Source organism: Onychomys torridus, chromosome 4 (assembly GCF_903995425.1).
Source record: "Onychomys torridus chromosome 4, mOncTor1.1, whole genome shotgun sequence".
In the NCBI taxonomy this organism is placed as follows: domain Eukaryota; kingdom Metazoa; phylum Chordata; class Mammalia; order Rodentia; family Cricetidae; genus Onychomys; species Onychomys torridus.
Window position 1 is genome coordinate 87151864 of NC_050446.1, and position 24944 is coordinate 87176807.

Consider the following 24944-nt stretch of genomic DNA (forward strand, 5'->3'; position numbering starts at 1 on the left):
TGGAAGGCTCCTCATGCTTCATTAATTGCTCTACACTTCATGCACATATAGGCAGGTCTAAATGGACTCAGTGGGCTTAAATATGTAATACATACAACTAGAAAGGATAGTGGCGGAGGGACATAGGAGGAGCTAGAGAGGAGGAAATGGGGTTAGAGTTAATCAAAACACATTATATACATAAATGAAATTTTCAAACAATAAAATATTTTAACAAAATATGTTTATTAAAATGTATTAAATTAAATATTAATAAAATGCGTATCTATTTTAAACATCTAAATAGTTTTCACAAATGAGATCTTAAGAAGTGCTCTTTCTCTCTCTCTCTCTCTCTCTCTCTCTCTCTCTTTCTCTGTGAAAATAATCTAAAGCCAGTGAGTGGCACTGGTCAAAATAGAACAGAAAGGGGAAGATGTTGAGGATGGAAAACTGAGGCCATAAACCACCCAGACAAATGTGGTTCTAGGTGCTGATCATTCAGGGTCACCCATTTCTCCAGAGAAGGTTCTGGGCCAACATGATGACCCTAATGTGGCTGTGCTGCATTAGTGTCTCTGCTCCTAGGGAATGGAGCTGGGGAGCTGGGGAGCTGTGCGCTCTGACTCACACTTGGGGTTCCTCCTGACTGCCACAGGGACTTTGCTCTAATCCATTCTTATCTCCCGTTGGAAAATATATGAACTTATCTGGCTTTGTTCAGCACTGCATGAAGTGCTGAAGCCTATGCCTGTGGTAACATTCTGCAAATCCTACTCCGGGGCTTTGCAGTGCCAGCTTCTTACCCCTCTGTGGCTCCTGTTGTCATACCCTGCTCCTGCTGCACTGTTCGATGGCATTCATGGACACAAGTGTGATGGTAACTGTAACTCCTATGTCCTGCTCAGTCAGTTATGAGCTCTTTAAAATACAGAGCAGGAGAGTGGAATGGCTGAGACAGTTTGGGAAAGAGGCTTATTGTGGGGTCTTGACTTACAGACATCTAAATGTGTAACAAGGCTAAGAGAGTTAAAACAGCATTCACATGGTACAAGGAAAGAGGGGGGTGGCACAGTCGATACAACTGTAAGCAGTGAGATATAGGAAAACAGCATGCACAGTACATCCCCGAGTCAATGCAAACTACCTATATGTAAAACATAACATTATTATCTTCGAGTGGTGCTATTTTGGGTTTTCATGATTTTGGCTTATATTACATTAAAAGGGGGAGACAGGATAAAAATTAACCATAAAAGGTAAATCACTGGGAAAAAATATTGAAGCTATAGAAAACAGATCAGCAGCCTTAAACATAACTTGATTAACAATAAAACCATCCAAAATTAATACCAGAAAGGCTAAGAACATAAAACCAGTAAAAATACTAGGTGGAGAAGGAAACAAAAAAATGTGCTTTATAATTTCAAATTGGTAAAATAAAAAATTACCAGCAATGGTAAAATTAGTATGGATTCAATCAGTTGGGCATTCTCATATGTTGCTTTTATTTTTCCTTGTATGTGTTTATGTGCTCATGTGTGTGTGCATATATGTGGAGGCCAGAGGACAACCACAGATGCTGTTCCTTAGGTACCATTTGCCTCTTTTTGAGACAAGGTCTCTTAAAGGCCTTGAATTTGCCAAGTATACTGGGATGTCTGGTCCAGCAATCCTCAGGGATCTGCTTATCTCCCCTTCTCAGCACCGATATCACAGTGCATGCAATCCCTTAGCTTAGTTTTATATGTGTCCTTGGGAGTGAATGCAAGTTTTTCTTTTCCTTTTTTTTTTTTGTGCATAACTGAACTATCTTCTCAGCTCTACAAATATGTCACTTTAAATGATATCACAGGTCCAGATATTTTATCTGGAATCTCTAGAGATGTAATTGGAGATTTGGAATGCATAAACATTCAAAAAGGAAAGAGATTCTGTGTAGCATGCACGCATCTCAAACAGAACCACTAGCCAGAGGAGAAGCAGGATCCAGTATTCAGACTTACTAATATCTCTGCAGTTAAATATACAAACATTCATAGGAATTACGCTGTCAAAGATTGAAAACTAGTTGAATTTCTATTGATGACAGCTTTGCTACAACCTGAGTTCAGGTTAGATTTGATGCAACATGTGTCCTGAACAAATTTGTGGTTTTCAAAGAAATGTAGATTTTGCAATTATTGATAAGAAGGTCCTAATAGCTCATGCAATTTTTTCTAAAAATCAATTTGGCCATATCATTATAAATTTTGAATCTTAAAATATAATACATTTCCTCTTTCTTCTGAGAGGAAGAAAATGGTAATGCAGAACAAGAGGTATGTAGGTATGTCTGTAATAATGCTATTTGAAACAATAGAAATAGAATTGGCATGAAAACATAACACTAAAGTAATGGCTATATTATGAGGCAGTGAAATAAAGAGAGATTATGTGACCATAAAAATAATTTTGAGGGTACCTAATGAGTCAGGAAAAGGATCATTACTTATTTCTGAGTGAAAAATTATACTTCACATTTGCAGTGACTGCAATTTAGAAAGTATACCCACATTTGTAGCAAAAAGATGAATATAACAAAATATTAACAGTGATTATAGGTAAGCATTGGAATAGAAGATGAGCCAAGTGGTGATGGCACACCCATAATTCCAACACTCGGGAGGCAGAGGGAGGTGGATCTCTGAGTCTGAGGCCAGCCTGGGCTACATTGTGAATTCCAGAACAGTTAGGGCTACACCGAGAAACCCTGTCTAGAAAAACAAAACAAAACAAAAAACAAAAAAGAAAGAAAAAGAAACTGACTTTTTCTGTGTATTTGTAAATATTTCTTTCAAGGTTTTCATAATGAGCATGTATTGTTCTTATAACTATTGATTTGCTCCTTGGATTTCTCATACATTTAGAAGTCTGTCCTACAGGACAGCCCCCGCAGGAGGAACCCATACAGCAAGTAGGTGGAGGGAATGAGTTGGGTTGCCTTTTGCCCTTTTGCCATTACTTTCTTATGAGCAGTTTGGCTTTTGAGACAAAACCCTGAAAGAAACTGTTGGTTCCTCAGCACACAAGGGTGATGGGGAAGTTTAAGGTGGGGTCATAGCTATTTTCCAGGAAACTGCAGCCATCACTTACTTGACGCCAGCTGAAAAGCTCATCACAGGGAAGAAGAGTCCATCTGTGTTGAAATTCTCAAACATCCCCTGCACAGGCTGCCCATTGATTCGGAAAGAAATGCTAGGTACTCCAAGGTCAAGGCAGCAGCTCACCACATCATCTGACTTCAGCAGATGCTGGTTGATGGAGGCCACAGCTCTGGGTATCCGGCCTGATGTGTAAAGAACAGGAATAAAACTGTGGAACCCTGGAGGCAAGCATCAGGTAGGCAGACATACTTAGAAGTTACTACTAGAGATGGGGAAATGTGACAAGTATGCAATTTAAGAAGAGTTCAGAATATGCTACTGCAGTGGAAATGCAATTCCTTACTGTGTGAGATAAGAGAGAGGAAATTATTTCTTAAGCTGGTGAGTGGATAGATACCATGCTTGACACGAACCAAATCTTGGAGGAAGCCCTAAAACTAGTGAGAATAAGAATGGTGAGGAGTGAGTCTACTAGGCATGTGCTCAGATTACCCTGGGGCTGCAAGGAAGGGACAGATGGCTTCTACTGCGTGGAGGGTCACTGGAGGTAGGGGTGTAGATGTTTAGTCACAGGTAAGAGAAGGCCTTGCTCACTTCTGCTTTCTCAGAAAGATATGGCCACTGTGTGGGAAGCCAGCAGAGAGGACTGCATCCCTGCTAGCCAGGGAACCACACAACAAGGTCTGCCTGCTTTAAATAGCTTTCTTACTTCAGACAAGGAGGCAAACACATTGTCATTTAAATCCACATTAGTGCTGTTTTCCTGTATCTTACCCATAAAATGATTGAACACTTCTGACCACAAGTAGTGAGAAAATACCTTGTTTTTCTGTGTTACTATCATCATGATCTTACCCATCCTCCTTTCCTGTTTATGTTTCTCCTGGGAACAAAGGAGCAGACAGGGAGAAGCTGGAAACTAATATGGGGTTTCAGGAGCAAGATAAAGACATCTTGTTTCTTAATTGTACAATTAATACGTGTTCATTATAAACATTAACCATTATATAGAAAAGTAAGTAAAAGGAGAATGTAACTCCACAATGCAGTGGGTAAGTGACTTTGGCATGCTTGGCCTTAAACAGGACATCCATATCAAGCCCCTGCAAGGCTCAGGAACATCACCCAGAGGATCATAAAGGATATGGGAGGCAGAGGTTGGAGAGGAGTGCTATGAAACGGAGTCCTCTGGACATAACAAGGCTGATCGTAATGAGCTTATGGTAGTTATGGATACCTACACATGACTTATATGGGATTGGACCCGCCAACATTTCATCATGCATGGGGGAGGGCTGATGAAGCCCCACCCTGTACTGAGGGATTACAGGAAGTTAAGGGGTACTAGAAGTGGGGATATAATTTTCTTCAAAGGTATAGACAATGACAGGTTGCCAATGTTTCAGTAAATAACCCCCAATACATGCTTATGTGAACAACCCTAATTAAACTCAAAGGCAAAAAAAAAAAAAAAGTCACTCAAGTAGGAAGGGACTTATTGGGAAGAAGAAAATTTCTAGCAAAAGATAAAGGGGTGTCAGATGGATATGAAAGCGGTAATGGGGGCATGAAAATGACCAAAATTCTATATAAACATCTATGAAATTGTCAAAGAATCTAAAAAAAAAGCTTTCATTAAAACAGACTAATTCTCATGTGCACACATACATTATACAGAGTTTATACATTATCCAACTCAGGATGAATAAGCCTGCTTGGGTTTTTTTTTGATAAATCATATTATAACTTATGGCATAATAGTAGATATATTAAAAGCTAGATTTTAACGGCTTCAGAACGCATCATAAAAGGTAACCTAAAATAAATCTACTCTTGGTGGGTATGTGCTATTTAAAAATTTTGTACATACATATTTGGTAATATTTCTAATCTCAATTTAGAAGCATTCAATGTTTTTGATGGCTGCTGCTATTTTAGTAATAGATTAAAAACCAAATGGTTGATTTAAAAAACAGCAAAATTATTGTATTTTTAATTTAAAAATAAATATTCCTCTAAGTGAGGTGATTGAAAAAACCATGTCTGAGCCCCGTTCCCTTTATCACAAGCAACAAGGAAGTTCTCCCTGTGCCAGCCGCTATCTCTAGGGCTGGAAATCAAAGGCAGAAGGCCCATGTTGTGCTCTTCAGAAGTTCACAGTCTCTGGGTGGGGAGTGGATATTCAAATAAAAATTACAACAATAGGATAAATATTGGAATGAAGGCCCATGTCTGCCAGAGGTAGAGGAAGAGGCTAAGTCTGTCTGTCTGCAAACATAGGAGACACAGAGGCTTGGAGAGCAAATAGGATACTTGACAAATGGGAAATAAAGAGCTGAAGCTGAGGTGTGAGGCCTGAAGAGAGGGAGACAGGGGATATGGGGTGGGGGTAATGAAGCCAGATAGAACACGGAGCTTGGGTATCTACACTGTAGAACCGGTCAGCAGTGGTGATCTCCAATTCATGTGGGGAGGCCTTGGACTCTGATTTTATAACTTCAACACTTTACTGACTCTAGATAACTGCAGTAGGAAACCTACAGTCAAAATGATTTAAACGTGAAACAAAATTAAGCACAGTGTGGAGTGTAGATGGTGTTGGCATCTTGCCAGTTTTTCCAATTGAAAATGACCGACTCCCCTTAGTTTGCTGTGGAGTTTAGACATTCCTGGTCCAACAATTTGTTCTCTTTTTCACTCAAGTCTACTTTGAAAGGAATTTATGATAAGAAAACTCAGAAAAACATGCTCTGTTTGTCCCACTCTTGAGTTCTGATTTTCCTATTGAAATAGTTGTTACCAATAAAACGTATCCTTTTACATTATTTTAGCTTCTGGAAAATATCCTTGATGAACAATTCCCAACATATCTGTGACTTTTGGGAAACCAGCAAACATCTGAAATATGATTTTGGATAGTTGACTTTAAAAGCATCCAGAACCTTGATAGATAAACACACAATTCACTGGGATCTTCAACTTCCTAAACCTCTTCCCTGCCCCTTTTTAAAAATTTATTGTATTTGTGTTTTAATTTTACATATCAGCCATGGGTTCCCCTGTCCTCCCCCCCACCCCCACCTTCCCCCCAAGCCCCTCCCCTCCATTCCCATCTCCTCCAGGGCAAGGACTCCCCTGGGGATTCAGCTAAACCTGGTGGATTCAGTACAGGCAGCTCCAGTCCCCTCCTTCCAGGCTGAGCAAAGTGTCCCTGTGTAACGCCAAGGTTCCAAACAGCCAGCTCATGCACTAAGGACAGGTCTGGGTCCCACTGCCTGGATGCCTCCCAAACAGATCAAGCTATTCAATTGTCTCACTTATCCAGAGGGCCTGATCCAGTTGGGGGCTCCACAGCTTTGGTTCATAGTTCATGTGTTTCCATTAGTTTAGCCATTTGTCCCTGTGCTTTTCCAATCTTGGTCTCAATTATAACAATGAAACTTGCAATGTTGAGCTGTGATTCTTTTGTCTACTATCCTCTGTCCTTCAAGTCTTTGGTGAGTTCTATGTGGCACTGAGAGATAAGAAGCCACCCCTCTTAGTGGTTGATATGCCCAGTGTCACTCCGTTGAAGAAAATTCCCTTCCCTAGAACTATCACTTTCAAAATGTGGTCCAGCTGTTTTATTCCTGGGTTCAAGTGAGCCTTCTCTCTTAGCATTCTTTTTTTTTTTTTTTTTCCGAGACATGGTTTCTCTGTGTAGTTTTGGTGCCTGTTTTGGATCTCATTTTGTAAATCAGGTTGGTCTTGAACTCCCAGAAATATGTCCTCCTGAGTGCTGGGATTAAAAGCGTGTGCCACCACTGCCTGGCTCCCTCAGCATTCTTAATGGCTTAATTTCCAGGCATGTGCCACTCAGCCCAACTTTATATCTTATTCTAATTAATTAAAGAAACAGTCTCTACAAAGTAAGCAATTTGCCAAGCACCTTTCTCCCAGTCAACAATTGGGTGCCTGGCAAAGCCATGCTATTTTTCCTCCCTTGACCCTTCTCACTAATAAAATGTTAGCATAGCAATTCTTCCCAACTACTACATTGATTGTTCCTTAATAAATATGTACAGATTGGTTCGAGTCAGTGGTTTAATTTATTTACACAGATAACTATAAAGTTAACTGACCTAGAAACTGAAATCTCAAGAAAAAGAAGAAAATCTGTCATGACCAGTTTCCAGTATCTCTCCCTAATCATCTGCCATCCTCTCCTATATAAGCTGAGTGTTATTTCCATGCCATTTATTCATCAGGTAATTATGCTTTCCTCAGATGCCCCAAATTCCTTGCAGTTCTGGTGGGCATCATTAACAGACACCTTATTTCTTCAGCTGAAGCACAAGGTGATATATTTACCTGGAATGCCTCCTACAAGATGGATGTTCTTGTGCAGAGCTTAAGAAGCCAGGATGTAGCCTGGACTTAAGGAAGCTTTGGGTTTCAGTGAGTGAGAATGGAAAGTATAAATCTCATTGACACTGTCTTCTCTACATCTGTCTTGATGGTAGAGAACAAGGGATCGAGAACCTTGAACACATCTCTACAGCATTATACCAAGAAGCTCGTGTAATGCTCAAACTTAACAGTAACAGTTTGCAAAGCTATCTTCTCACTTCTTCAACAAAACAGAGCTACTGCTAGAGATGACAAGTGTGGCCCTGGATCATCTAGCTTGCTTGCCTCATAGGACACACAAAATGGGACAAAGGATGAGTTGGACAGGAGCAACTATGGCATGATGCACAATTATGATGTCCAAGGTCCTGAAATGCACAAGAGTGTGGCTCTTTTTGATGTATAGTGGTTAGTTTCTTTTCCTCTGGACTCACTGAAGCATTCATTCCCAAGAGTCTCTATAAATAGACACAAGAGTTTCCTAAGTGCTTTAGTTTACTGCTGCAGCATGGAGAAGGATGAAGTGAAGTTTTTCCTTTGAGAATAATTCATTTGTCTTTGAAACAAGAGTCTGATATGCTTCATCCATTGGATAGCTGTGATTTGTGTTTTCTTAGTCTCTCTGCAGAGTCCTCTGCAGGTATGTATGATCTGGTTTCCATTGAGCACAGAGACTTGGGGTGATGAGATGGTGGCTATTAGAAGCCAGTGTGGAAATGGCTCCACAAGTGAAGCTCATTCAGTCTCTCACAGACTTCATCCTGCCATCTCAGCCAACTCAGGAGTTGCTGATGTGTGTGAGCATCCTTCATTTCCATTCACAGTCATGGTTCACTTCCCATTCACAGAAATAGTGTAGATCATGTGGTGATAACCTAAGCTAAAGGATCCTACTGTGCACCCTCAGACTCAGTGATTCCACAGTGGGCCTTGCAGAACCAGGAAAGGAAGAAATCAGGGAATGTGAGTTGGGGGGTAGAGCAAAAGACAAATTTCCTTCTGCTTACTTTTCCCTCCTGCCATTTTCCAATATTTTTGTCTGTTCCAAGTTGTCCCTTGGAGCACACAGAACATGAGTAGACTTTTGTATCCTCCCCATCCCTTTCAATGGTCCAGAATACATAAAAAATGTACAAATAAGTATATTTACAATAGTCTTAAAAGCTTTAAACTACATGTAAAACAGCAGAAAAATAACAAGAAATTTCATCTTAACAAATAAAAAAAATTAAGATTACTCCAAGAAGCATGCCATCAGAATCAGATAACACTGATTATTAGTTAGGGTATTGTCTAAAATAGTGAATCTCAAAATGTGGGTCATGACTCCTCTGGGAAGGGGTCAGATGACCTTTTCATAGGGGTTGCCTAAGACCATTGAAAGCAGATACAGTATGATTATAACAGCAAAGTTACAGTTATGAAGTAACAACGAAAACAATTTTATGGTTGGGTATCTTGAGGAATCGTATTAAAGGGTCATAGCATTAGAAAGGTTGAGAACCACTGGTTGAAGGGTAGAAGGAGAATGTGATGGGTATGCAGTTCTCAGTTATACAAGAAAATTCAGTATGTAGTTTCATCTTGTAAAGAAACATTTCTCTCATAATTGAAATTAAGGAAGACTGTGCATACTGGCTCCTCTGTAAGAAGTATTCCACACTGTGCTTCTGTGGAGGCATTTTTATTAGGCACACATTACCTCCAACTGCAGTTCTTAAAGAAATACAGACAATGAATGCTTTGGACAATAATCAGGAGAGGTGTGGTATTTGTTAGGGTGAAAAACTTACCTTACCTTTTTCACCCAGGTAGAAACAATACATCCCTTCACACTCATGGGAAAAACATCAGTATTTATCTTTTTTAAAAGTCTTGAATTCTTTTTGAGATTAATGCTAATCTACAGATGCTAACAATCCTAACATGAAGCAGCAAGCAGTGTTGACATCATGGCCTTGATGACACAATCAGATCAGGAGACTTCCTAGGATGACTGAATACATTTCTTAGTGTCTTAGTGCATCAGTCTCTGTATCTGTAGCATGAGTTCAGTATTTGCTACCCTAAAGGTCATTATGACATTAAAGCAGGTAGCTCACTGCCCACTAAATAAAGCTGAGTATTGTCTATGTGCTTATTCATAAAACCCTAACAACCCTATTTGCAATAAAAACTGACATATATAGACACTAAGTGTATTAGATACTTTTTTTTACTGCTGTGATCAAATATCTACAAGATAGGAATGAAGGACTTAAGTTTGTTTATAGCTATCTTAGCAGGGAAGGCATGGTGGTGGGTAGATCTGTGCAAATGGGAATGAATGGCAGATGCTTGTTAATATACTAGTGAACCAGAAACTGGAGAGAGGACAGAAGGCTGGGCTTGGCCATAAACCTCAAGATATGACCCCAATTACCCACTTCCTCCAGCTAGGTGCTACCTCTTAACAGTACTACAATTTCTCAAAAAGTGCCACCAGCTGGTGACCAGGTATTCAAACACATGAGCCTGTGAGGAGCATTTTACAGTTAAATTGTAAAAGTGAGCTTAAGTTAAGTGATCTGTATTGGGTGACATAGTGAGAAACTCTCAGAATAAAGCTATGAATGAAGCTTATTTAAACCTGTTGCTCTTCCCACCAAACAACCCCATGGGATTTAAGTAGTTCTATCATTGTAACTCAACATGAACACTATGAGGCACAGTTATTTGCAACAATAGAATGGAGAGTGGAAGCCTTCACAAGGTACTCACCCGACCAAAGATGAAGTCCATCAAAGCCATAGGAGTATAGGTCATCACCAACACCATTGCCTCCCCACCCTTCTCCACCTCCAGGGTATGGGGCATAGCCTGAGGAGGCCCAGCCCACTCGCAGGTGTGTGGGCTCTGCTGTGAGGAAAGGGTCCACCTGGTCGATAATTAACTCAAAGTACCACTTCTTGTACTGTGGTGAGCCTTCAGCAACTCCCAGGAAAATGTTCGGCCGGATACTGAAATTAAACATGGGACAGGCTGCTTCTGCAGAGAGCAAACAACTAACAGAACAAATTGAACCAGACCCAAGAGAAGGCATTGGCACAGTTAAACCTAAGCCAGAGCATTTTAATCATTTCATTTTGTTACTGTACAGTCTTCAGCAATTGGCCAAGCTCTTAGTGGGCGTTATGGGGACAGCAGTAACTTCTTATGAAATATAAAGGTGGTCTTTTAAATATTCAATTCAAGGCAACACATCTGGGGAATGCCAACCATTGTGCAACGATGCTGTAAATGGTATAAGGGTTGTATGACCACCAACCGTTGTATCTTTTTGTAAGAGGGCGAAATCATTTACATGACCTCCATCCTCTGGTACACAGGTTTAAGTACAACCCCTAAGCATAATTAATACTTAAAAGCAGTAAGAAGTCACTATTATCCAACCTTGTTGAGGTTGAAAAAAGTGTGGGACAGACAACTTAAGAGTATGGGACAGATAACTTAAGAGTGTGGGACAGACAATTTAGACTTTTGGATGTTTGGGTTATACTTGAAAAGAGACTTTTCCTGGGCTTGGGGATGTTCTATTGGAGACAGACACATGTAACTCAGGTTGTATTAAGATGTCTGCTAAGAAGGAAGATGTGGGTGGTGGTGAGGTCTGTGTGTTGCTCTGTACTTTGGGAGGAAGTTTTTCTCTTACAACTGTGGGCCTAGTGGAAAATATAAGAAGAACACAAGGCCTGCCTGGTTCAGGGAGTTTATATGAGTTACATTCAGCCACATGCTGGGACCAGGTGGGTTGGAGGTTTGGTTGGATCTATATTGACCCTTACAGGATAAATGCCCATGTCCCTGAATGTAAGCAACTATAGTAACAATGTAGGACATACATTATATTAAAATGTTTTAGAAAAATGGTACAAAACATAAATATATCATAAAGGAATATTAAAGGTGTATTCATTTTTAAAATAAAAATTCAGTCATTTAAGAATGTACTTATCTTCCATTCTCAGCTACTTTAAGGATAATTTTGCAAAACTCCCTTAAAGGAGCTAGAGAACATGGTCCTAGTCATACAAAGTGTACCCTTGCTTGGTCTGGTCTTACTTGCTTGAGCTGCCACAAAGTCCTCTTTTCTACCTAGAGACACACTTGGCATCTGGAATGACAGTAGTGACCCTACCTGGTGACATCATTAATTAGCCGTGTCTGCAGGAGCAGGTTCCTCCGGGGTAGTAGGTTGTCACAGATCAGATTCTGGTTGGCTCTTACTGCAACCCCATTGCAGAGACAGAGGGAACACAGGACATCGAGAACCTGCCAGAGGACACACCCACCTCTAAACTTGGGCTCCAGGAGGAGGGGTACAATGTGCAGAACTTGAACATCACTACACACTACAGTAGGAGGGGGCCTGTAGGGTGAGCAAAGGGTGCATGGAGAACTAGCATAGAGCTGTGAGAGTCTTGCTCAGCAGGAGTGACTGATGCTCCAGAGGCAGCTGCTACTTGGAAAAGGAGGTCTGGTGTCCTTCTGGACCCATTGCATTAGTCTCATGCTCCATCTCTCCAGACTTCGTATGCCACCTGTGGTCAAATCCTACTACAGTGAGGCCCTAAACTATGGAGATGTGCTGTCCAGCCAGGGTCAGCACTAGGGTGCCATGAGATTCTCAAGGCACCAAATCCAGTCACTACTCACTTGCTCAGTCATTAAATCAAATGCTGTCCACAGGTCTTGCAACCCAGCTTCACACTCTTCCCCAGCCCTCATGCACTGTGGATTAGTGAGGTGCTCAGACAGCTGGGAATGATAAGCCTTCAGAGCCCATTTGCTTAGGATCTGGAATGTAGCAGGCTTGCGACCCTCAGGTAGTGGTGCAGACTCCGGTTCTCAGGTAGCTTGCTGTGATATCATCCGAGTACATTAAGACAGTCATAAATTGCTAAAAACCAGTGTTTTACTGACTCTCTTCCTTCCACCTGGTAGGATAGCAAATCTGCAAGAGCCCAGGTAATTCATAAAGCAGAGAGACTTGTCACCTAGCCATGGTGGCTGGTTCCAGCTGCCTGGTAAGTGGAAATGGTCCTCTACCCCTTGCTTCTCCTTCAAGCTGTTATCTCACTTGGTCTATCTCATTGTGCCTCATCCCCTTATATTCAGATTTTGTGTTTGTACCACGGCAGAGCAAACAGTGCTGGGGCAGGTACTATTCTTCTCTCCTCCACAGGGAAGAGTGTGCAAATAGCAGTCAATAAATAACAGCCACACTGACAGGAAGGTGGGCAAATACATTTCAGTCTTTCCAAGTGGCCACTGAAGACTGAGCACTTGGTGAGGTTGGGTACCTTAAGATTGTTGACAGCATTTGGGCCCATAATTCTCACAAACCAATTTTCCACCTGACTCCCTGAATGTCAATTTCATTCCAGACAAATACAGAGCACATTTATGGGAGAAACAGAGAAAGAAGCCCCAAGGCAGCTTTAGAGGGCACTCTTACCATTACCACTCCATGACAGATATCGACCGTGGAAACTCGAAATCCAGAGGGTGATTTCTCATTCTAAGCAAAGAGCCATGGATGGCCAGAAAATTAAGTACTTTCCATCTGGCCCATCATACACTTTCATCTGTTTTGCCTGGGAGTGATGGCTGTAGGAACCTTGCTGCCACAGCCAGAGTAAAAGCTGAGCATGTATATATAATAGCACCAGCAAAGAGAAATAAAGACAAGAAGTATACAGCCTGACAGAGCAATGCTCACCTATAAACAGTTGACACCAACAAGACAACATTTCTTCATGTATAATGGGGGGAATAGGGACACACTTCTTTCTGAAAGTATTTAAATGGGATCTTTTCAATGAGAAGTGGGTGTAGATGGACTGCACCACGAGAGCTCACAGGCATCTTGCCTAGAGACCATCTGTGCTTGCTAATTTCTCAGCAGCCCTGGAAAACCTGCCTAGTGAGGTAGGTTCTGCTGAGTGTTCCCCAGACTCTGCACCCTTCTCTTCCTGAGCTGACAGGGAGGTCTACCTTGCAGGTATGTGGGGATCACGTAACTGAGTTCTGCTCAAGAGAAACTGGTGGATGTGATGACGTCCCCCAAGCTCTCCCAAGTGTTCTCTCTTCTCCTTCCCTCTGCATACAGATCCAATGCGGGTTTACAGCACCAGCAACTCCTCAGATTTGTGGGCTAGCAGCTGATAGGACAGGGAGCTTGCTAGAAACAGAGGTGCATGGATTGCTTCACCAAGCCACAGGCCCTTCCCCCTTATTCTAAATCCAAGCCTTCATGTTATAAGAAGTTCCAGCTATGTCTAGATTTGTAAGCCCATGGCAGCTGGAGATGCCCTGAGAGAGCTTGTGTCTCTGAACAGATAGAGTGGAGCCCTGCAACTGCTGGGCTTTGGACAGTGATGTGAGCAAAAACCCTATATGCCGAGCTACTGAAGGTAGGCTTGTTTTAGGAGTTAGGCCTCCTTAATCAATGGCCCATTTATAGAGCTATAATCATTTTCATCACTGATACCACATTTCTTCCAACAGGCATACACTGGTCTTTGCCTCCTTCAGTCTGTATGGGAAACATACACTTATATGGGGATCTTACTTTAAAGAAAAGTAATGTGTATTATATATCAACACAAACATTATTTGGATGTTTTATTACCATTAGTCTTTATGTATGAAATAAGATGTATTTTAAAATGTAAAATATACCTAGTTTGTGTTTTTTTTACATCAAGTTATACATTTGAAAAAAGAGTGTTTCCAGGGGTGGAGAACATCAGATTTGTTCTTTCTGTGGATGAGAACTGAGTAGCTGGCTTCATTCTCTGCTCCTGTGGCTGCCATGAAACAACTGATTTTAGGAGCTTTGGCGCAATGGTGTGGGAGTTAATGATTTGTTTACTTACATTCTATCCTCCACCAATGCAGGATAAACTTTTAATTCTGATTCATTCTTTCTAGGGACCAATGAGATTACTATTTTATTATATACTTTTCCTACAAGTGACTCAAAATTATTGTGAAAAAGATAATAAAAATGTTTATCTGTGACAAGTTTGAGTAGATTTGGGGCAAGTCATTAGGGAAGCAAGTACATGAGTGCATCATCATTATTATTTTATTAATAAAAGCTAGCTCTGTGGGAAAATACAGGATAAATGCTCTAATTTTTTTTTTATCAATTATTCTTTTTGCCAAACAAATTAGTGCTAGTGACAACATTTCTTTTCATTGGTTTTCCTTTTGTTTTGTAAGGATGCCATGTTTATGTGTGCAGCCTCCATGAATCTGGGGTGAGACAGGAGTGAATTTAGGTTCAATTCATTTACTAATTTTGTTTATTAAACTTTTGACAAGCATGTATGGATGCCTGCATCATTAAGTATATGAGCTTGACCCTGTACTGATCACAATGATAGTCTCTATCATGAGGTAAGAGAAATATTCTGTGAAAATAATCACAGTGAAATGCAAGGTAGAACAGTTGTTATAACATATAAAAGTTGTGTTAAGAGAAGAGATGAGGATATCAATTACATCTGGAATTTTGAAGTTGCATGGAAGGAATGGAATTTAAATTAAGTTTTCAAGAGTGGACAAAAGTTTCAGTGTTGCTTTTTAACTGACAAGAGAAGAGTGTTGATAGGTCCTGGAAAAGTTGGAAGGGAGGAGGCATAGATGGATACCCAGGAACAAAGTCATTGGGAGGTCAAAGGTGGGAGTGTATTAAAAAAAATTGAGTGGATCCTACAACCCACTTCTCTCCTTTTCATAAAGATTGTGTTCTTTCCTATAACTTGTGATAGAAAATGAGGTAAAGCTTCAGATGAGAAGCAATGCTTTCTATATAGTGACCAGTTAAAAACTTAAATAGGATAGAGAAGAAGTGGATGTGAAACTATTGCTACACTTATATACAGTCTTGATTCTAAGCAAATGACTGGAGGTGCGATGGGACAAGAATGGATTCTCATCCTCCACTATCTACACAAAACTCTTTAAAGATCACTTTAATGAATAATGGGATCCTCAAGCTTCAGTGTTAACATATTATGGCCTTGAATTGTAGGAGTTCCACTTTGAAGAGTTTTAGATTTAGGAAATGCTAAAAACAAAATTAATCACTGTAACAAGGTCCCAATGTAATGAAACTAGGGAAACCCTCCTCTTTAAGGTTTCTCTTTCTTCAGTGCTAGATTGTGACTCAAGACATACATTTCTTCTATGCTTATCAGTAATTCTTACTACATTTTGCAGACAGGGAGGAACATTTTGGTATGTACAGTAGCTGGACTAAGGCTCAAGCCTCATGCTTGCTTTTGATTTACCATGTCTGAAAAAGCAATTACAAACCCCACATATTTTTCTTCTTTGCCAAGCAATTTCACAGATGTTAAGGACCATAGTTTTTCTGCTTCCTCAGGCTGTTGCATATCATGTGGTCAGTGCTGCAGGGGCTCCTTTTCCTGGACTGAAGCACATCGCAAAATATAGTTCCCTTCCCACAAAATGATGGTAGGAGCGAGCTGGGAACTAAACTTCACCTTTTCAAATCCCTGACAGCTCAGCTATACCCCACACATCCAATCAAATCATGCATTGCTAAGCTTATAGATCCTAGAGTGAGAATCAATCTTGTTCAACTGGCCCCACAGTGAGATGTGTGTTAAGGGCTAATGATGATGGGCTGGTCTTGGGAAGCTGGAGAAACCCAGATTATTTAAGATTCATTGAGGCTGGCTGTCTTGGAATGAGTCTGTAGATTTTTCAGAATCCCAGTTTCCCAAAGTTTTTGTCAAAATCAGCAAGGGACTACACATCATGCTTCCAACAACACAGAATGGATATTAGTGTTAGGGAAAGAAAAGGCAGGAAATATAAACCATCAGGAGTGGCCCTCCTTCCATACCCACCTTGTGATTCCGCCCATGCTTATCCAAGAGGGAGATGATGGACTTGATGTGGCCCTCTGCTATCAGGTTTAAGGCTTCTGGGCTTTCAATCAAGATGCAGTGCAAGACCTCCAAGATACCTACATGGATGTCATGACAATCACGTGGCCTTTCAGCATGCTGTAGGTGAGAGCGCCGAATCCTAACCACTTTACCAACAGGGAGCATTCAGCATGCTGTAGAACTAGCCAAACTCAGAAACCCGAGAGTAAAAGGAGCATCCTAAGGGGCCAGAGTACCACAGATTGTTGATTCTGCTAAACCTTCCCAGCCAGAAGAGAGGGGTAGGTATTTTTGAGAGATTCCAGGAGCCCCAAAGCCACATAGCTTGTAATTTAGAGGTGAGTTTAATTCAACACTAACTTAATCCTCCTTTTCCTAGACAGTAAAGTGCTCTTTGTCAAATAGAGGAAAGCAGTTGAAAATTGGGACCCTTAAATTGACCAAACCAAACAGTACTTCATTTAAATACAGCTTTGTAAGCGGTTGCCCACTTTACCTATAGATTACAAAGATCATGAACACAACTTAAAACTATTCTGACTTTATCCTCAGAGTAAGTGTTTTTCTAAGAACAGAACTAAGAGGTTATTTTTGATGTCCTAATATAGCCAATAAAGTATGAGCCTGAGAAACAGACTATTTGACCTCATTGGCACAGCGGATGGGTTTCTATGTGCAGTTTGAAGCTCTAAGGTAAACTAATATTACTGTATCATGGCACATACAAGGTTAACCTCACAATGAGAATCCAAGAGAAGTAGCTAGCCAAGAGCTTCACAGGTTTTATTTTTAAAAATTCCTTAATATGGTTTTACACAATCAAGGTGTTCTTAACGTGCCCAGAAATATAATTTTACTAACAAAAGAAGGCACCAGAGAGAAGAGAAGCTTAAAATGATGTGAGCAGGACAGAGGTCCTTGGGGGACCATTCCTTGGCTGGTTTCCTCAAGCACCTGCCACCTCTAGCCTGTAAGAAAAGCATCAAAACACTGCAGCTTCGCATAGGGTGCACACATCTGCCATGTGCACTCATCTCAGAAGTGAACTGTTCAGCCTTGTGAGTGGTTACTTACCGATAATGACCATGATGCTCAATTCTCTGAGAGTCATCAGGAAGGGCCATAGATGTGATACAAATGACCATTGGGGGTGGGTTGGTGAGGATTATTTATTCTTAAATTAAAGGTCATCTTTTAATTCTGCTAAGTTGACATGGAAAGGGGGATTCATTTTAAGTATCCAGAGAACAGTGGAGCAGGAGGATGGGGGTGTGGGAAGCACCATGGAGTAAAGGCAAAGGCACAGAATGAAATGTTAGGTAAAAGAGGAAGGATTATAGAAATCCAACTCAGAGTCCATTAAATACAGGCATAGTCTTGTTAGGAAGCATTGAGCATTCCTTCTCTTGCTGTTGCTGAATTGAGGACTATTGGCCACCAGATGGAAATGAGTCAATTCTGTTTTTATTTCTACAAAAGGGGCAAAAATTATTCTTCTGCAGTTAAATTTTTTGTTGTTGTTGTTTTTAATTCTTACCTGAGGAAGATTCTAGTCTGTCCAATTTACTAATTAACCAATCAAGGTTATTGGAGAATTGAGCACAATTGTTTCTGTTTCCACGAATGAGAGCAGCTGAAACCGAGGGAGAAAATATCGATCATGTAGGTTAAAGGCCATAGTGATGGGGTAAGAACTGGGAAAGCTCTTGAGTGATTCATAAGCTTAGCTCTGAAAAGGTCCTGAATGACCATCTTACCCTGTCTGGCCCTTTGATACATCCCATTTCTACATTTAGGGGAATTAAAATCTATCACTCACTCTCTCTCTCTCACATGCATTTCTGCTACGTACACTGGCTACATATCCTGGCATACACATTTGGCTACCACAGCTGACAACTTCTAGCTCTAATTTGGAAAGTACATAAGCTACCAGTTAACAACAATTCATCAGGTTAGAATAGAACATTTAACACATGGCCTCCAAGGACTTCTAAGTTTCAAGTCAATAACCCATACAGCTTTTCACATATCCCCTGGGGGGAGGCGCTGCAAGTATACTCACCTAGCAATTTGTACAGCAGGTTCAGGATTTCTTTCCAGGCCATGCCACTCTCTTCCCTTACAATCCCTGCAAAGTGTGCTACACTATTGTAGATATTTAAGCGATCAATGCAGTTCAACACCAGGGCCAGCATTCCCTGAGGAGAGTTGAGGAAGAGATCAGCATTCTTGACAAAAAAAGGCACTGTGGATCTCAGTTCATTTCCCTCCTATGCCTATCACCTCCTAAAACTGATGGTACTTATATGGCAACAGATTTTCACAGTGCCAGCAGAGCTTTGTCTTCTTAAAAACAAAATACACTTTTTTTTTAGTGCCTTGTAGACCTAAATAACATCCATTTGTGGAGTGAGTCAGCAGTCTCTTGTGACAGGTTTGTCCCCATGTGCTGTGCTTAACTCAGTCCAAGGACACAGCAAGGAAGACCATGTGAATGAAACCCACACACACTTCCCTTCAGTTTGATGGGCAGTGATTCTGACCCAGGCAGAAACTGCTCTGGGGGTAGCACCTACTTCCCTCCTAAGCCTCAAATTTGAGAAATCTCATTCATATTATGGTTTCTGATTTTGTGTTTTTATGGGATTTTGGTGCCTGTGAGTCTGTGTGTCTCTGCAGCTGTGTGTGTTTCTTGTATTTTTTTTTAGTGTGTGTGTGTGTTTATTTTGTCCTATTCTGTTTTTCTTTTTTTTTTTTTAGTGGATTTTTTATTTTCTAATGAGAGTGAGAAAGAGGACGTGGATTTGGGTGGGGTGTGTGGGAAGGATCTGGGAGGAGCTTGGGGAGGGGTAACTATGAATATATTGTATGAACAAAAAAAAAATCTATTTTCAATAAAAAGAGAAGTTCACTCATTTGCACGAGACAGCAATGTTCACTTTCTTTAACCCTAGGTGGGGTGTAGAGACAAGAAGCCTAAAGAGCATTTTCAACTACCTTTCCAGCATTCTTAAAAGATGACGGCACCCCACAAGAAGCTCTGTGCCTAGTTATTAGTAATGTGTAGGAGGGAGGATGGTGAATGTCCTTTCAACAGTCTAAAAGCACAGTCAGTGGACCTCCAATTCCTACTCTGCTAAGATCTGAAGACTGGACAGTGATTGTTATACATCCCATATCAATAACTTGGGGGTGAATCTGCAGGCAGAAGGAGAAGTCCACCACATAGTTGAGTAGCCCCAGATCCTCATGCCCAAGTTCAGAGAAGACTATGACTTATCTAAGGTCACCTGAAGGCAGGAATGGGGCCAGAATAGGTTGAGTCTCAAGACACCACACTGCCATCTAATGTTTTCTTCACAATCAGTCCCTACTCTAGTGACTCAGATGTCTACTGTCTAATAACAGATACATCATCATCTGTATCCTTCAAACCTGCTTCCCAGATACTTCTGTTGTGATGGAATATAAGCATTTGCGTTTTTAAAAAACTGGTTTCCTAGGTAATTCTGATATATCCCAAATTTTTGGATCACAACCAATGACATGCTATAACAAGCTGATTATTGTTTGTGGATTTTGATACAAATACGCAATGAAGCATCAACTCCTAAACAGTCTGAATGGGCCAGCCATCACTAATATACCACTGGTGGTTTCAGGGAATATCAATCCCCAGTAAATCCTCTTTTTTTCCCCCCAGCTGCTGCTTCTTCTTCTTCTTCTTCTTCTTCTTCTTCTTCTTCTTCTTCTTCTTCTTCTTCTTCTTCTTCTTCTTCTTTTGGTTTTTCGAGACAGGGTTTCTCTGTGTAGTTTTGTGCCTGTGCCTTTCCTGGAACTCACTCTGTAGCCCAGGTTGGCCTTGAACTCACAGAGATCCTCCTGGCTCTGCCTCCTGAGTGCTGGAATGAAAGGCGTGTGCCACCACCGCCCGGCTGAAGCTTCTTATTCTTGAGTCTGCTCCCAAATATGTGTATGCATATAGACAGAGCTAAGCTGAAGCTATAGGTATATTTCAGCTACAAATGCAAAGAGAACCAACCAACCAACCAACCAACCAACCAACCAACCAACCAACCAACCAATCAGTATCTCTTGACTTACCTCCTCCTTGAAAAGATTCTGTCTGTTTTTGAGAGAACGAAGCTTATTCTGTTTGTCTTCATGTTGCATCTCCTCCTCTGGCAGCTGGAAGTAGGCAATCAAGTCCTGTAGAGTCTGCAGGACCTCTTCTATTGGCAAGGTGACAGGGGCAGCTGTGCGATTGTTTCCGCTAAGAAAACATAAGAAGATACTGCTCAGGCATCAGGTACCAGCAGGGCACCGACTAAGGTCTACTGGGTCCTTATTCCTTTCACACCCATACTGGGCCCAGTGACATACTTGCTGGGGTAGTCATTACACCAACAACCATAAGATGACAAGATGAAGTGTACCCAGCAACACAGCAGTGGGAGACAATATTTGTATCCATTTAAAACTATGTCATAAACAAGGGAACATGATTCCTTTTGGCACATTTGCTTTCAAGAAACTTACAATTTATCCTGTACATTGTTATGCTCAGCACTCAGCATCAAACAGGTCTTCACTGAGTGTCTAATGATGATTTCTATGTAATCTAAAGAGGGAATGTCAACTGGGATTATTAGGATGTCAGTCTCTATCTGCAGCAGATGGTTCCCTTCCATTCACCCCTGTCTGTCTGTCACACTTTCTCTTTAAATAAACACACTTGCAAAAAATAACAAAGGTATTAACCTCCTACAATACTGTTCTTTCAATCTGTGATACCTTCTTAGAATATATTAAACACAAGGCTGGAGGAGGTTGGGGGCGTCTCTCCACCTACACCATCTTGTCTTCTCTCTCTCCCTCATGTACTTCCTCTCTCCAAGTGTCTTCTGATGTATCTGTATATGGTTTTGTATTTGCATGTGTACACATACCTGCATTCTGTCATCTAAGTATTAATGCCATCTTTGCTCTCTGTGTCTGTTTTTCACCTTTGGATCCTTTTACCCCTGGATTCCTCCTTTGCCCATACCTCCATTTCTAGGCTCTCAACATCATCCCTCTTAGCTTCATTGTCTACTCCTCTTGGCTTCCATTCCTTCTTAATCCCAAACTTAAAGGGCTACTGTCAATATCTTCACGTTGTGCATATTTGTGGGAGTCTCTAGCACTTTGCTCATTTGTCCTCCTGCACAGTTCTTAGCAACTGTACAGAGGGTGAAGAAAAAACACAATGGAATTTTAACTTCCTTTCTTTACAGCTTTCTCTTGCTCTGCTCCTATTCCATAATCTAGATTTGCCTTCTTAGAAGGCTCCAGCATACTGTTGCCTTCTCAGAGGAGATGAAAGACAAGAATCTGTTTCCAAATTACTTTTCATTTCCTAACTATTGCAAAGTTGTCACTTCTGCTGCGTAGATTTGTCATTAGTCGTTCTTTATTCTAAAAGATCCTGTGTTGACGGGAGAAACAAGAGCCATTGAGGGGGAAGAATCTAGAAGAGTGGAAGAAGGGAGCTCAGTAAACACACTGTATACAAAAACTTGACAGAATTAAATAAAATTTAGGATTATGAAAACTGGCTAGCTATATAAATATATATATATATATATATATATATATATATATATATAAAATTTGTAACTTGAGTATTTCTAGTCCTGCCTTGCTCATAGTCAGGACAAATCTCTCTCACCCACCAGTCCCACAGCTACTCAGACCCAACAAAGTAAACACACAGAGACTTATATTGCTTACGTGGCAGGCTTCTTGTTATATACTTCTTCTATCTTTAATTAACCTATTTCTATTAATCTATACTTTGCCATGTGGCTGGAGGCTTACCAGTACCTTACATCTCCCTTGTCATGGCGGCAGCTGGCAGTGTCTCTCCGCCTCAGCCTTCCACTTCCCAGAATTCTCTTCTCTACTTGTCCCGCCTATATTTCCTGCTTGGCTACTGGCCAATCAGTATTTTATTTATTAACCAATCAGAGCAACACATTTGACATACAGAACATCCCACAGTACTTCCCCTTTTCTTCTTTTTCAAAAAGGAAGGTTTTAACTTTCACATAGTAAAATTATAGATAACAAGACAATTATCAAGCAAGAATTACAGTTATAATATCTAGTCTATTTATAATAACTAGACTGGCAAAATTAAAGAAGATATCCTATGCATAGCAAACTGGAAAGTGGTGTTTTTGTTTCTTTGTTTGTTTTTATAAACAAACTTCTGTAAGAACAGTGGGAGTCTACTGTCTTTTAGCTTAGGGATACTTTTCAGTCAGCTTTAGGGCAAAGACTTTCGATAGGGTAGGGCAGACCAAGGGTAAGAACTGGTTAGGATCCATGCCATCCATTCATATCTGGGTGAATGTAAGGCCTCATATAAAATAAACTCCAAGATTGAACTGTAAACTGTCTGAATTTCAAATGCATTTTGCAGCCAAACATAGACCCATCAGTGAATGTTAGACAAGAAATGCTAAATGAAGTCCTTAGGAAGTTAACAACTCCAAACAGTAGGTAGAGACCACACAGAGAAACAGGGAGAAAGGAGAGAAGGCATAACGAAAGAAGTATTTAAATATGATGTTCTGTTTTGGTCTGCTAATTGATTCAACAAACCATTGTATAAAACAATCTTTACAAAACTGTACTGCTATGTTTTTAACAGATGGAGACATCACCATGGCAATGTTACCGTAAAGGAGGAGGAAGAGAGTAGAGCAATATTTGAATAAGGTTGCTTTATGTAAGTTAGTGTGAATTTGAAATAGGTTGTTTCAAGTTAAATACACATTGATATTATTAAGAAAAGGAAACTCACTAACAACAAAAATAAAATTTTTTCCAAAACTAAACAGTATTCTGGAAATACATATTTAACCCCAATGAAGGTAGTAAAAGATGGAACAAAAACAGTAAAATGACAATTATAAATATAATTAAACATAACTGCATTAATCACACTGATAAAAAGAACAATTGCCGGACTTGATTTGAAGATGCAATCTCCAGGAGATTGAAGAGTCAAAGTCACTGATGAAGTGACGGCATGGGAGTGAAGAAGTTTAACCTGTGCTATACTTTGCATGTGTGATACTGAGAGACTCTACAAAGTCAAGTAAAAAGGCACTTATAGAGAAGACAAGATAATTTATAATTTCAAAAGAGTCAACTTCTCAAGTCAATGTACATATCAGAAAAGCAAACACTGGACAACAAGGATCAGAACATACAAAGAAAAACATACAGTCTCCAGTCAGAAGACAAAATCCTGTAGCAGTTAGAAATGTCAATACCTTATCCTCAGTCACTGCAAGTAATAAATCTTATTAATAAAAAGGTCATAGTGAATTTATAGAAACAGATGGCTTGATAAAGGGCATTTTCAAAAACACTACAGAAAACACTGAGCTTAATAGGGCAGGGGAACACCTCGACATTTTCCTCCTAAGATTAGAACTAAAACAAGAATATCTGTTCACAGTGTCATCATTACACACTGTACTGGATGTTCTAACCAGGACAAGCAGGAGGAGAAGGGGGGGGGGATAAAGAGCATTCCTACTAGAAAAGAAGAAAATGCTCTCTTCATTCATTCCCTGATCTTTTATGGAGAAAACTGTTAAATTCTACAGTGAAGCAAAGCCCCTAGAATTAAAAAAACAATTTCAAAGACATTTCTGGATACATGATTAATATTTTAATAATGATGTATCTATAAAAATAAACTGAACTGAAATTTAAAATACACATTTCACATACAATAGTACTAAAAAGACACAAACACATAGGAATGAGTCGCACCAAAGAACTCCAAGACTATACATACATTGACAACCTCAATTTCTTCCCTGTTTGTGTAACTACTGAACGTTACTAAAGCAACAAGCCTTCCAAACCTAATCTACAGATTAAATGCAGTTTCTAAAACTATCCCAGCAGGGCTCTATAAAATTTATGTATTTATTTATTTTTACAGAAATTGACAAAATCACCCTAAAATTCACACAAGAAAGCAGAATGGCTTTAGATGTATTTCAAAATTGAAGGACCCATGCTACATGATTTCAACAAGTTTGAACTAACCCAGGCAGTATTTTAAAATATTAATAGGTATGTGGGTCAATGAAACAACTAAGAGATCAATAGTAAACTCTTGAATTTGTGGTCATTTGACTTCTCTGTGTATGTGTGTGTGTGTGTGTGTGGGGGGGGTGTACACATGATTGCATGTGCAAGTGAATGCAGCAGCCAGAGGCCAGCCTTGGCTATTATACCTCAGGAATGATCCACCTCATTTAAGAATTTAAGATAGGGTCTCTCACTGGAGCTTGCTAATTAGGTGGGTCTGCCTGGGGACTCTGAGCATCTCTACCTCCCCAGGGATGATATTATGAGTTTACCACCTGTGATTATGCTCATGTGACTT

At 40.3% G+C, this 24944-nt stretch overlaps 1 protein-coding gene across 1 annotated transcript in view; it reads right to left on the minus strand.

The window, feature by feature from the left end:
• The window catches only part of Ryr3 (ryanodine receptor 3), a 521956-nt gene that overhangs the window by 227076 nt on the left and 269936 nt on the right, over positions 1-24944 (minus strand). The window contains 7 exon segments of the mRNA XM_036183838.1: positions 3115-3307; positions 10275-10513; positions 11692-11825; positions 16442-16560; positions 18021-18116; positions 18549-18684; positions 20591-20759. Coding sequence (XP_036039731.1) covers positions 3115-3307; positions 10275-10513; positions 11692-11825; positions 16442-16560; positions 18021-18116; positions 18549-18684; positions 20591-20759 — 1086 coding nt within the window.